At 41.3% G+C, this 13,388-nt stretch overlaps 2 protein-coding genes across 2 annotated transcripts; both read right to left on the minus strand.

Moving 5' to 3' along the window:
- Positions 1-893: 893 nt before the first annotated feature.
- On the minus strand, positions 894-7,686 carry LOC145442560 (inositol polyphosphate 1-phosphatase-like). The gene is made up of 7 exons (XM_080320503.1): positions 7,492-7,686; positions 6,523-6,674; positions 6,331-6,461; positions 4,909-5,092; positions 4,786-4,849; positions 3,353-3,620; positions 894-2,007 (listed from the first exon to the last, which is right to left on the minus strand). Exons 1-7 carry the CDS (start codon positions 7,684-7,686, stop codon positions 1,811-1,813), a joined length of 1,191 nt encoding a protein of 396 aa, XP_080176629.1. The 3' UTR covers positions 894-1,810.
- A 30-nt stretch (positions 7,687-7,716) lies between these two features.
- Positions 7,717-12,751, minus strand: LOC145442559 (cilia- and flagella-associated protein 337-like). The gene has a single exon (XM_080320502.1). It carries the CDS (start codon positions 12,575-12,577, stop codon positions 9,122-9,124), a length of 3,456 nt encoding a protein of 1,151 aa, XP_080176628.1. The 5' UTR covers positions 12,578-12,751; the 3' UTR covers positions 7,717-9,121.
- Between the last annotated feature and the right edge of the window lie 637 nt (positions 12,752-13,388).

Here is a 13,388-nt window from a genome sequence, read left to right on the forward strand (position 1 = left end):
GTCTTGGCCGTTGTACAGTCTTGAGTCATATGGCTTGGTTCGAGTCATGCACAATGACTCGAGTCCAAGTCGAGTCAATACCCAAATTGTCTCGACGAGTCGTTTCCGTATTTTGAGAAAATGACTCATGTCAAGTCGAGTTATCAGATAATGGTGACTCGAGTCAAACTCGAGTCTGGTCAACCCGGCTGTGTATGAAAGTGCCACTATTGTTGGCGAAATGCATACGCAAACTTGAAAAAAAAATCGCGAGACCACCAGTAAATTTATGGATACTGATTTTTCACTGCAGTTATATTAGCGATTGCTGCATGGTATGCCGAAAACACAAATGGACGTGTGGGGCTCTGTTGAGTCAAGCCTTCCAGAATATGTGTGATTGGGACTAAGACCATATGGTTGTTGGAGGTCTATAAAGTGTTATTACAGCACTGCTAGAAACAAACACTCGGTACCGCCCGTCTTATTCTCTCAGTCAACAGGTGTTCGCGCGGTAAAATTGACCATTTTTATTCATCGGGCAGATTTATCCTTAGGGGGGAATTTTGGCTAAAATTTCGGCCAAGGGAGGCACGAGATGAAAAAGGTTGGGAAACACTGTCCTAGTCGCTTCGACATCTTCCTTTCTTTTCATTGTATCGCATTTTTGTGGTGTATTGGACTGATAAAATTGCTAATAAACCAATGATGATGATGTTTACGAAGTTCTAGTGGAAAATGTTCCTGCAATATCGATTGGCTCGAAATTCTTATATAGATCTCTGCCTATTTATAACTACATGCGCAGAATAACCCAGATCGTTTCAGGCAGCTTTGATGTAGAGACCACCTCAACGAAACACTTCACATTTTTTACTGTCCCTGACCAAACCCCGCTTTCAGAACGTCTGTGATTCAAAAGAACATCTGGTACTGTATTCGCTCATTCAAATGATAATCAGCTTCAAACATTTCATAGTCAATTTCCTCATTCTTTTGCATATAACGGAATAAATCAAACCAAGTATAGTATATTTAGCAAAGTATATAATACAAGGAGTGTGCAGCTCAAAAATGAAGAATCAGCATTTCATTCGATTTCAAGGTAGATGTACTCAAAACTTGAAGACAGATCGCGGTTAAAGATGTATTTTCATAAGTATACTCAGAACAATAATACGATCATGTGTGTAATGACACGTTGACTTATTGGAAAGTCATAATTAATGTAAGGTGTCGGTTATAACAATGACCATGACAGGCACGTCTCGGGACTAACACACAAAAGACAAACAATAATTTACGAACGTGTGGAACTCAAAAAATTCTCAACTGTATTTGTTCAGCAATTTAACATTAATGGACAAATATCAAGATACCGTAAGTTAGCTAGTTCTGAAACTTTCTAATGGCTTCATATCCCAAATTTATAAACAAGTGATATCCAGGCTAGTAGGATAGGTTGTAAGTTGGGCAAAAAATCTTCAACCATAAGATTGTGTAGCCATAGTATTAAATTATCAAGCTACACTTCAAAGGTAGTGACATTTTTCCATAAATCATATGGGAAGAATGTGAAAGCATGCATACGGAATCGATTGCACAATGCATATTAAAGAGTGTTTACAATCGAAAAGAATCTCTATTAACTGCTTATGATTATATACGTGCAATGGAAATTATTAGTTAACGATATATGGTAAATAAATAACGCTAGCGGCAAATGATGGCCTTTCACAGACAAAACAGAAGTTTGAACTAAAAAATTCTTGAATAATACGCAATATGTCATGATTAAGTAGAACTTATGGTGATACACAACAAAAAAGATTTAAACAAGCGTGGAAGTGTCGATCGCTCTCATAATTTGATTTGCGGCTTTCGCACTGGAGGAGGAACTGTTGTAAGCGATTATGCCGCCAGTGTTTGCTGTCCAATTGGTCGAAGACCCAAGCCGGCGTTCGCAATATAGCACTTGACAATTTTCGAATACGCTACCGATATCTGTGTCGACTTTCGATGAGGCGTCTGAAAAATGGAATTTGAAAATCCCAAATCGTTTCTTGATTTAAAGAATCTCTAACTCTGAGATGTGCGCAGGCTAGTGAACAGGCACTTGAGCAATGGAGTTTAAAAATAAGGTTTAAAAACACCAAATCGTGACCAGGCACGTTTTCGGGCTGCTGCATCTGCTTTCACACTTCGTTGATCCGAAACTGACTACCTTTTGAAATTTTATTTCGATAGCTGTGAGTGATATCGCTGTGATCATGATGTCGGCCCAGCATCATCAGAGGGGGTTACTTGACTTTTGCTTTTACACTTCTCTCCTTGGTGGCGTCATGCAATTCTCATACCTACAGAAAATTACCACCACTTGAACGTAGGGATGGTATGAACGTGAGGTTCACGTTCGTGTTCTGTGTGTGAACCTCGGAAATTTAGAGGTTCACAAACACGAACCTCAGTAGGTTCTGCACTGTGAACCTTTTCATATACAACAATTTTCACTTCATTATGTCATCTTTGGCTCAAAGTAATGCATTTTAACTACGGTCCACTCTATGCATGCATAGCGCTGGCAGCATAAAAAATTAACACTAAACCAGCATGTCCCATCACAACTTCAAAAATTTTACTTGCTTTGTTACGAAATTTTGATCGAATTATCCAGCTTTCCATTTGTGAATATTTAGTGACTCTTTGAGCTTGACCCGCAATCACACAACAATAGCGAAATGCACTACATGTAGTCGGCGAATTATGCTTATTCAACCAATCAATGAGATTGTTATTGTTGTCTGATGTAAAAAATCTAGCAGGCATACGGGGTCGATCTTGACTTCATGTGTTTACTGTACCATAAAAACGAAATCCGCGCGATTGGGGTGTTGGGTACTGCTGCATAACTTGTTAATGGGGTAATATCGGTAGCAAGTACAGAAACCCGTTTTATGCTCTGCTCAATATCAACGTAGCAATACTCAGACGCCGAATAGATTGTCCGGTCTGGCTTAAACCGTCAAGGCGTAATATTATATTTTCTCGTCGAAATTGTTGGGAAAGCGACGAAAGATATTGATTACATGGGATCATTATATCATTCGACTGTCCCAGTTGATACATTTGGCGACGTTTGAAACGTCAACTTCAGCATTGTGGCATTATGTGGCCCGAGTCCACGCCAGGTATCGTGTACATTAATATAAGCTATCACTTCACAGAAATGTAGGGTTGGAATTAGCAATATGACGTCACGTGACGTCATGAGGTTCACACCATCCCTACTTAAACCCCCTCTACCTAAACGTCACAAGCAACTCACAGCATTCATAAACAAGCCGAAAGATACGTCAACACTTCCGGTACTTACCGTAGGATCGAACGGCGTCTTTCAAAACCGCAATACCGCCACCGCAAGACAGCAGTATCGCATGCGGGGCGCAAGTGTCCCACTTGTAGCTGCCGCTGTTTGTGTACAGGAACAGATCCGACGACCGGTCGGCCACGGTGATGCACTTGTAGCCGGCGCCGCGAGACAAACACTTGTCCATCGCGTCCGATAGTTTTTCCACGGTTGCTTTGGCGACAGGGTCGTGCATACTGAGTATGACAAGTGGCTTTCGGTTGCCATTCAGGATCTGCAGAGAAAATACCCAGAGTTGTCAAATTAGTCAAGTAGGAGTACAAGAATCGTCGTCAATTTTTTCTTGATTGCGAGCGCTTCATGGAGATACAGAAAACTTTAATATACAATTGAATAGTATCTTCGATCTTCATACTGAAATGAACCCAAACATTTTCAGGTGACACTGACGTCATGGGTAAAAATCATTAGCCACTAGTAGAGAATCCAGGGTTGTAACCAAGTCACAAGTCAATCTCACTTCTATAGTTTTGACTCGAGTCAAGTCGAGTCATTTTCAATTCACCACCGAGTCAAGTCCGAGTCCAAGTCAGCGAAAATAGGCTCGAGTCCGAGTCACGGTATTATGACTCGAGTCGAGTCCAAGTCATTGTGTTGACTACTCGGATTCCTGTCAACGTCTTGTTAAACCCACCTTTTATAACTCCGTTTGATGATATCGAATGGTTCGCATTTATAATATACTAATTTTCCTCACTTTTAGCAGTTCCTGGTCGCATTTTCAAGTACCAGTACCAATAGTCGAGATCCCAATAGCGTGGCAACTTTACTATTCTTCGAAATTACAATGAATCGTCGGTCTTCGAAGTCCGAGTCTCGAGTCATATGACTTGGTTCGAGTCATGCGCAATTACTCGAGTCCAAGTCGAGTCAATACACAGATTGACTCGAGTCGAGTCGAGTCATTTCTGAATTTTGCGAAAATGACTCGAGTCAAGTCGAGTCATTAGAAAATCGTGACTCGAGTCGAGTCATGACTCGAGTCATTACAACCCTGAGAGAATCGCAAAGAACATCTTATACCAACCGTCGCGTCACAAAATATGACGTCGCCGGCATGAAATTTCGAATAATCGGGACGAAGAGAGCTTTTAAGGTCAATGTACTATTTTTAGACGGCACATAAACTCATTCGGGTTCATTTCAATATGAATATACTACTCAATTGTATATTGACTGTTCAAGTAGACAAAAACCTAAAAAGTAAAAGTAGGCTACTTTGCTACGGACCACCTCTAAAAAGGGCACAATTCTAACTAAAACCATTACATGACACCAAAATAGCAATCCGCAAATAAAATATTCAATCACATTAATTAATAAATAAACGACTAATAAGAAAATAATAATGAATACTATAATAAGGTAAATATGTATACCTGAGGTATATTGTTCTTTTTGACACCATTATATGAAAATCCCCAAGTGCACCTTCCCGACCACCTAAATCAACAAATATATTATAAAAATAACCTCGCGACGTCTTTTCGGAGAAAGCTCACTTTTTTCCAAGGTCTGAATCCATGGACTTATTAAACGGTTGGTTGATAACGCCTATAACTGGAAGCCCCGTGTCTAAACAGTGCACGCCGATGAGGACTAACACGCATTGGAGTCCTGTTTCGTAAACGCCCGACGACAGCGGTACGGAATTTTCGATGCCCTTCACGTATTGAGACGTACAATCTGTCAAAGATGATGGAATTTGGGTTACGGGGTATTTTATGGTGGTGGAAACAATAAAAAAAAATCCGAAAAAGCTGCTGTCCTTGACAAAATCTGAAATGTGAGAATTACGGGGGCAGGCTCACAGTCGAGGAAAAAGCTAATCGATGATGAAGGTGGTCATGATCAGTGAAAGTACTTCTACTCTTTCGGAGCACCGCAGAAGGGTATGGCCTACTTGAAGTACTTAGTCAATTGGTTATCGTTTTGAACTACTTCAATTCTGCTCGAACGGCTTTCCGGCAAAACTACTTACCCTTTACAATTTGGATTTTCAAAAGTGTTGAGTAATTTTGGAAAACATTGCATCGCTTTTCTGGGTGCAACTGCAAAACGCATGAGACCAAACAACCACATCCACTTTTGGCAGCTACTTCAACGAGTACTTTTCAGAAGTAGTTTTGATATGTCTTGGAAATTGCTACTTCTACTTAGAATTGGATAGAAAAGTATACCATTACTTCAATTCCTATTTGAGTAACAACCGCTTCCAAACATGGGTAATCCACTAGAGTACTTGGGAAAAGTAGAAATACTTCATTAGTGAACGTCTCAGATTTCAGAATATGTACACGGTAATGTAATGTCTAGAAAGATCAATCTTCAAACCGTCAAAAAACAATTTATCATCTAATCGTAACTACAGCATTCTCGGTGACGTCAACACTATGAATCCAACAGACTTGGTCAAAGAAGTCATCGTTGGTTAGGCTTACCATATTTTGGAAATCTAAAAAGAGGACACTTCAGACTTGCAAAACCAAAGAAAAATTCTCAAAAATCGGTGAATTTTTCCCACTTTGTGATTGGTTGACTATAAAAAATAAAAAAAGGGTCAACTTTCCGCTCAGAGCTCAAATCACCGTTTTTCACTCCGAGATACCCGCCGGAGCGTCACTTCTGTGCTAATTTACGGCATATCACTCGCATTTTGCTCTAAATGTGACCTAAATTTTTTAAAAAGAGGACAAAAGGGCGTCCTCCGAGGACACTTTCAAAAAAGTCAAAAAAGAGGACGTATGGTAACCCTATCGTTGGTACTCAACTACAGGTTAGCGAGCAATTTTCATGTAAGTCTTCCTAAACAACTGAAAACTTTCAGGTAGAAGATAATAAAATCATAACCATTTGAGAGCTCAAATAAAGTAGAATTACATCGTTACTCACCACCCACCCGGTTAACAAAACACGCGTCTCACCTATCGGGTCCACCCATATGCCTAGATTGTTCAAATCCAGCCCAGACTCTCTGATCTGCGCCAGTGTCTCGTCACACACCTCAGCTTCCATATCTGAACCCGTAGGTTCATGAGCAGCATTCGCTAGCAATCTAAAAACGAACCGCATAACTACATACAAAAGAATCATATAATATCGAAAACGTTACTTACGAGGCGGCGTTCTTGTGTTCACCTAACACTTTCGCTATGACGTCGGCAGTGGCGTTTGCGTCGGACTTGATTTCGACCGTGACGCTTTCTCCCAGAGTATTCGTGAATAAGTTGTTTTCTTCACCTTTTACTTGATCTCCTAGTTTACCAAACTGTCGAAAAAATCGTGCCGTAATCAACTAACGCTAAACTATGCTCCAATTGTAATCGATTGCATCGAAACAGAAAAATAGTGGCACGCATGGGACTCGTCCGACAAGGGTTTCAACAGCATCTTGGAGGTACAGAACTTCAATATGCAATTGAATAGTATAATCATATTGAAATGAGCCCAAATATGTTGGACTGACACTCGTCAGATATATCGTCAGCAATTAGTAGAGAATTGGAAAGAACATCGTATATCAACAATCGTATCACAAAATATGACATCACCGGCACGCAACTTGGAATAATCATCTCGAAGACAGCCGAATGTACTAATTTTAGACAGCCGAAAATATTTGGGTTCACTTCAATATGAATTTACCATTCAATAAGCGTTTCATTATGAAGATTACATTCTAAAACCCCACAACACTCCACAAGCCTTAGTTGTGAGATCTTTATGGATGTAGGTAGCCCGATAGATGTTACAACCAGGTACGGTATAAAAAGTCGTAAGTGCCGTTACTCAAGTCAAAGAAGTAACACCATCACTTTTTCCTTGCCATGTAAAGCAACCCAATAACACTGTGGAAACAAGCTATTGTTGCAAGTCGACTAAAAGACCATTCCACCACTTCAAAATCTTAACTACCAAGCCAACAAGAATTAAACATTACAATTGATACCACAACATTACCGCCGACATATAGAAACAGGATTAAGATATGTAAACACGGCCATTCCGGTGTGTTGTTACAATGCCTTTAACACAATGAAAACCAAGCAGAATAACGCGGTTTCAATCCAGAAATCGGTAGCTACCTTTGATGAAACCTCTCTGACAATGACTTGTTGAATAAAAACATCGGCAAACGTCTTGAAATCTATTTCATTGTTCCTCTCTCCTTTGTTCTCGATCAGTAACGAAAAGAGGTCCTCGTTTTCTCTGCAAAGTCTCGCGATTTTGCTCGCTTTTTCGGAAGCCGATATCAAGGTGCATAGTAATTCGTCGGCCATAATCAGACCTTGAAGACGTTACGTGCCGAGTCTAAGAATTGAACAAGGTATCAAATTGTTGCATGCCGCATAATGTAGTTGGTCTGTTGTGCATCTTTTTGCTCATAAAAACGGTAAACTCACGAGGAACACATATAATCTCTAAAATCATCTAATAAAAAACTTTCAGAAACACTAATCTTCTTTACACTCAAACACTAGCAATTTTAGAACAATGCAAAAAGACATGAATAATACAAAGAAATCTTGGCACGAAATTTCAGAATTCAACTTCACAGTCATATCTATCAAAAGGTAAAATTAATTGTAACAGCTGTAGGTAACGATAGAAATTAGGTAACAAAACTTTGGAAATGCAGACGATAAAAAAGCCTACAGTGATTAACAGCACGCTTCAAGGTAAATAAGTAGACGTTGATAACTACACGAAATGCATTCATCATAAATTATACCATGGAACGGACGTCGATATCATCGATAACGAATAATTGACAATAAATTGTGCATAATAGCTTTGATCACACAGGCATCGCTTGCAATATTGAGAAGGTAAACTGCATCTCCAATACGATCAATAGGATATCGTTCAACTTTCATAACAATTCCAGAAGAGGAAGCTTATCAGGCATGTAGCACGAAAACAGTGTCGTATATCCATGGTATTTAACGAGCTTCTTAAGCTCTGCACACCGAATACACCAGTCATCGTGTAACCGGAGATGCCCATGCATTAGCATAACAGGGGTGTATTTTGATATGTCAACAGCCGCTGGCTGAAAGGTAAGCTATACAAAACACACTCGGAACATACGATATCGGAATGACACAAACAAATGTCAGCAAAATAACATGATCGACAATGCTTCACACATCCTGCACGATAGATAGTAGGACTCGTAATTAGGGCTGGGCAAAATCGAGTGCCTGATTCAGAATTGAGTATTGGAGTACCAGCAATTAAAACATCATAACAGTATGGATGATGAGAAAATTCGAATATGTTCCTATTATACAGCCACAAAGAAAACAATGTCAGTTATTCATCACATTGACGATAATTTAGTTCTGTTTCCCTCGAGTATTTTATCGCACATTGCTACAACGCTGTGTATTGATCACGACTCCACAGAAACGTCAACTCCTATTTTGCACCAAGTTTTTCGCCACCGTGATGCGATTCAACTAATTACTACTATTACAACAATTGATTTTAGGTTCTAAGGCTCTCACAATGGGAAGAAGGTATCGAAACTAAAATGCCCGTTGCCTTGATAATATAGCTCTTAGTGGAAGATATCACTACTCGACTGGAATCAATGCAATTAATACTCAATTCAGATCGAGTACACAAATCATTGTGCCCGGCCCTATAAATAATAAAACAGGCCGACATAATCAATCCCCGGTTCGCATTGATTTCCGCAAACCTCATCAATTATTCATCGGTCTCCATCTCGCTCTCACGTATCGGCGCGTATTCCACTGGCAACACCGGATTCTCTCTCCTTGTCTTGGTCTCGATGGCCCTGGCTTCTCTCATATCGGGCGTCTGCAAGTCGAAACACTTCAAAGACTGAAACGCGTGTGATCCCGCGTCCACGTGCAGATTCATACGACGCTGGTACGACAACAGACGCTCGTGACGTAGACGCTTTCCTGCGCTTTTTGACATGCTGGACCTGACGTCCTGCAGTACACTGTCATCTTCGTTTCTGCCGTGCTTGTCATCTGTCAAATTCACAGCACGCGATAAACGCCTAGACAAACGATTCCTCCAAACATCGTCTGCGTCTTTCGAACGTGACGGTCTTCGTCTGGGTGTCTGCTTGTCGACACTCAACGTGTTTCCGCTTTTATCACCTGTAGTCTCGCTTTCACTGTCTGAAGGCTGCAAGCTATCGTGGTGGATAATCTCGTAATACGAAGCCTTATCTTGGAAGACGTCATGTTCCGGCATGCTCATTGGATCCAGCAACACTTCTTGGGGCACCATCGGGTGCAACCAAGTGCTCTCGTCGTACACATCCCAACGTTCTTTCTGCCCGAAAGTACCAATACACTCGCTAGTTAATTTCCAAAGCCGCACAGTGCAGTCTGCAGACGATGTGATTAAAACTCCATGTTTTTCAACAGCACATAAATCCGTGATTTGCTCTACGTGACATCGCCACCCTACTAACAACGGAGGCGGCTTTGTGTATTTCACCTCAGGCTGGTTGAAAGCGTAATCCTCGATATTCCACGCACGCACAAATCCGAGATTATCTCCTATATACAGAGTGTTTTCGTCGTCAGTCAAGGCCATGGCTCTTACAGGAGTAGGCTTGTGTGTGACTTTACAGCAAGCGTACGCGTTTTTATCATGTGCACCCCAAAATACGAGAGAACCGTCCGCACATCCTGCGATTAACGACGCTTTACGATCTGGGATTCGTTTTTTGATGAACAGCAATTTAGATACTGCATCAGTGTTTTGATCGTTCTCGTAACCTGAATCTTCATCATCAAAATTAGGCGATACATCCCCATCCGATGGCTTGTGCTGTAGTGAGCTCACTAAAATTCCGGACACATAATTCCAAACGTTTATTATTCCATCATACGACGCAGTCGCTAGCAAATTCGGCGGGCCGTCAGCCGCGGTGATGATATCTTCCTTGTGTCCGATTTTGGCATAATTTTTCCACTTATTCTCTGGTCTTTGTATGCTTCTGAAGTCTTGCACATCATCCGGGTACATGTTTATCATCCTGTCCCAGCCTACACCTGCAATAAAACGATTGCGGTTTGTCTCCAAGTAAAGACATGAAGACACTTCGACAGGTTCGCCATCTGGGATTAGAGTACGCAAGCAATGTCCGTTGTTGTAGTTCCATATTCTTATAGCCCCGTCTCTTCCTCCCGTTACTAGACGCCGTCCGCTTGTGTCAAAAGTCATGCAGGTGATTGCTTCATCGCCGTGTGCTTTGTTGAATTCGAACATTTGCGAACCATTGTCAAAATCCCATAACTTTACAATACCACCTTCCGAGCAAGTGATGACATGGTTAAAACTTGCGTTGTAACCAATGCAAGTCACTGGTTCAGTATGGCTTATAGGCATCTCCGCTCTGACTTTGACTTTTTGAGATATTTTCAGCAATGTGATATGGTCGGTAACAACAGCCAACGCTTTCAACGATTCTGAATATGTGCACGTCAATATTTCACCTGTGATTTTGTGCAGTTTCGGACTTAAAGTCACGAGACAAGTTTGCTCCACCAAGTCCCACACTTTAACAACTTTATCCGCAGATATGCTGAACACACGATCGCTAACTCCCGACAGAGATACAAACACCAGCGGCGAGTTATGCCCTCTGAGGAAACCAGTCGGTTTGTGAGGCATGTACGGATTCCACAAGCGTACAATACGATCCATACCGCCGGACGCGATGATATTTCTTTCTTTGCAATATTCAAAGCTCGACACTCCTTTGTATACACTAAACACAGATTGGTCAGCCGCTTGTCTACGACGACCTTCTGGTATCTGATGCCCGCGTAGCCGACGATGCCCTTGTTTCCGTGTGTGTTTCACACTGGAGACTGCAGATGTACTACGGCCTGCGTGCGATTCAATGTTAGTACTAGGTCTAATGCAGCCTCGGACTAATGCGTACGCGGTTTGGTTGCATGATGACACGACCGAGTGTAATTCGTGATAATACTTCAATTTCGATATCCAGTCATTGTGCACTTTCCATTTCACAAAGTAAACATGATCTTCGCAGGATATATCTTGTATTAAGAGAGTGGGCATGTTGTTTGTAATGGGAGCTTTTTTCCAAAGTCTGAAAGATTCACTCGCTTTTTTAATCTCGATGATGCCAACGCATCCTTGGTCATCGCCATATGATATAATGATGAAGTCTTGCTCGATCTCGCATACATCCATGCAAAGAGGGATGCTATCAAAACCAGTCAGTCGGCAACATAATTCTAACGTTGAGAGTTCATAAAAATAGATATCACGATCCCCAGTGCCAACAACAATTTTATTATGAATCGGCAAAACTGCAACGTCAGTAACCCACATGTTAGGTTTGATAGAAAAAGACGAGCCACCGCCTGTGTCGCACATGATCGATTTGGATTTGCGTAGTTTCAGGTCGTTGGACCAAAATGAAAGTAGTCCGTCTTTACTACAGCACATGAACGTTGACTCACCTATGTGAAGAATTCGCAACACAGTCCCTGTGGATTTATGAAAATGGCTCATTGACACGATAGGAGGGAGTTGGAATAACACTCTTTTCGAACGAAGTAATGCTTCTTCTTTTTCCGCATATTCCAGTTGCATATAAGTACAAAACTCATCCCAATCAATCTCTCCATCAGATGACGAATCAATCTTCATAAAAAGAGCAATGATTTGCTCTTCATTTCGACCGCGAATACCTAAAGATTTTTTGACAACAGTTTTAAATTCATCGATGTCAAGACTTCCGCTTCCATCTGTATCTGCTTCTTCAAAAGCTGTCTTGATTTTGAACAACTGCTCCAAAGTAATCCTCTCTTCGACTTTGATTTTTCCAGCGGTGGATGACGGGGTATTAAGGCGAATTAGAGCTTCCGCGTGTTTTCCTATGCCAGTAGTTTCACTCAGAGTTAGTCTTCTCTCTCTTTTCTGCGGCTTTTCACGCTCCGCAAATGATGTTGAAGGTCGGTATTTTGAGTCGCCGGCATCTGTCAAAGACTGTAGCGCATTGAGTGCTGCTGTGGCTGGCCTGCTAGCGAGAGGTTCGGTGGGAAGATTGTCATTTTGTAATTTTGCGCTAGCGGAAGACGGGCGGATTACAATGCCGTTTCGTCCGCCCTTTCTACTGTTGGCGGTTCTTGGTCGATACATCGCCCACCCTCAAGTCCTCTGACAAGATCCAGCAACACCGCTCTTACAGAAAATGCATAGAAACCTATACTTCTACAGCTTACAGCTGGTCGCCAAAGCACCCCCAATGCAGTAGCTTCTGAGCTTTATACGCAATACATAAATCTTCTGGTATTATCGCAACGCAATGAAGCATAACATATATTTTAACTCCTTGGTAACCAAATCCACAAATGATCAAATATCCACAATTATCATTGAGTTCACCGGTGATGAAACAGCGTTGTTTATATAGCTCAGAGGTTGGGACCAAATGTATTCCTCCCAACTCATATATATCTAAATTCACGATATATTAGAAACTGCAGAATAACAATGGAAACGTGGCTATACATTAGGGTTGTTAAAAAAACACTCTTCCTTCAGATTTCACTGGCTACTTGATAAAATTGTTACTGCAAGAATCTCGCTTGTACTGGTTGGAGTTGAGCCAAAGTTGGTGTGCAACGTTTTTTTTTCAAACCAATCTAACAATTTGATCAAGTAGCCAGTGGAATCTGAAGGAAAAGTTTTTTTTAACAGCCCTACTATACATTCATTCGGTGTCCGAAAATTGCATCGGATTATCGGTCTGCTGCAATGGGTCCGCACTCCTCAGGGGACGAAAGCAATGTTGTGATAACAATGACATTACAGGAATTTCCACGGAACAAGTAATTTCGCATGCATTGAAACAGAGAGCCCACGAGTCAGCTATCCCTCGCTCGGGGTTTCTTTGAGCTGTCTCGAATGTACAATATGACCAGTGACCATCATCATCATCATCATCATT

Source organism: Botryllus schlosseri, chromosome 7 (genome assembly GCF_051294905.1).
Source record: "Botryllus schlosseri isolate E-star chromosome 7, Bs_hap1, whole genome shotgun sequence".
NCBI lineage: Eukaryota > Metazoa > Chordata > Ascidiacea > Stolidobranchia > Styelidae > Botryllus > Botryllus schlosseri.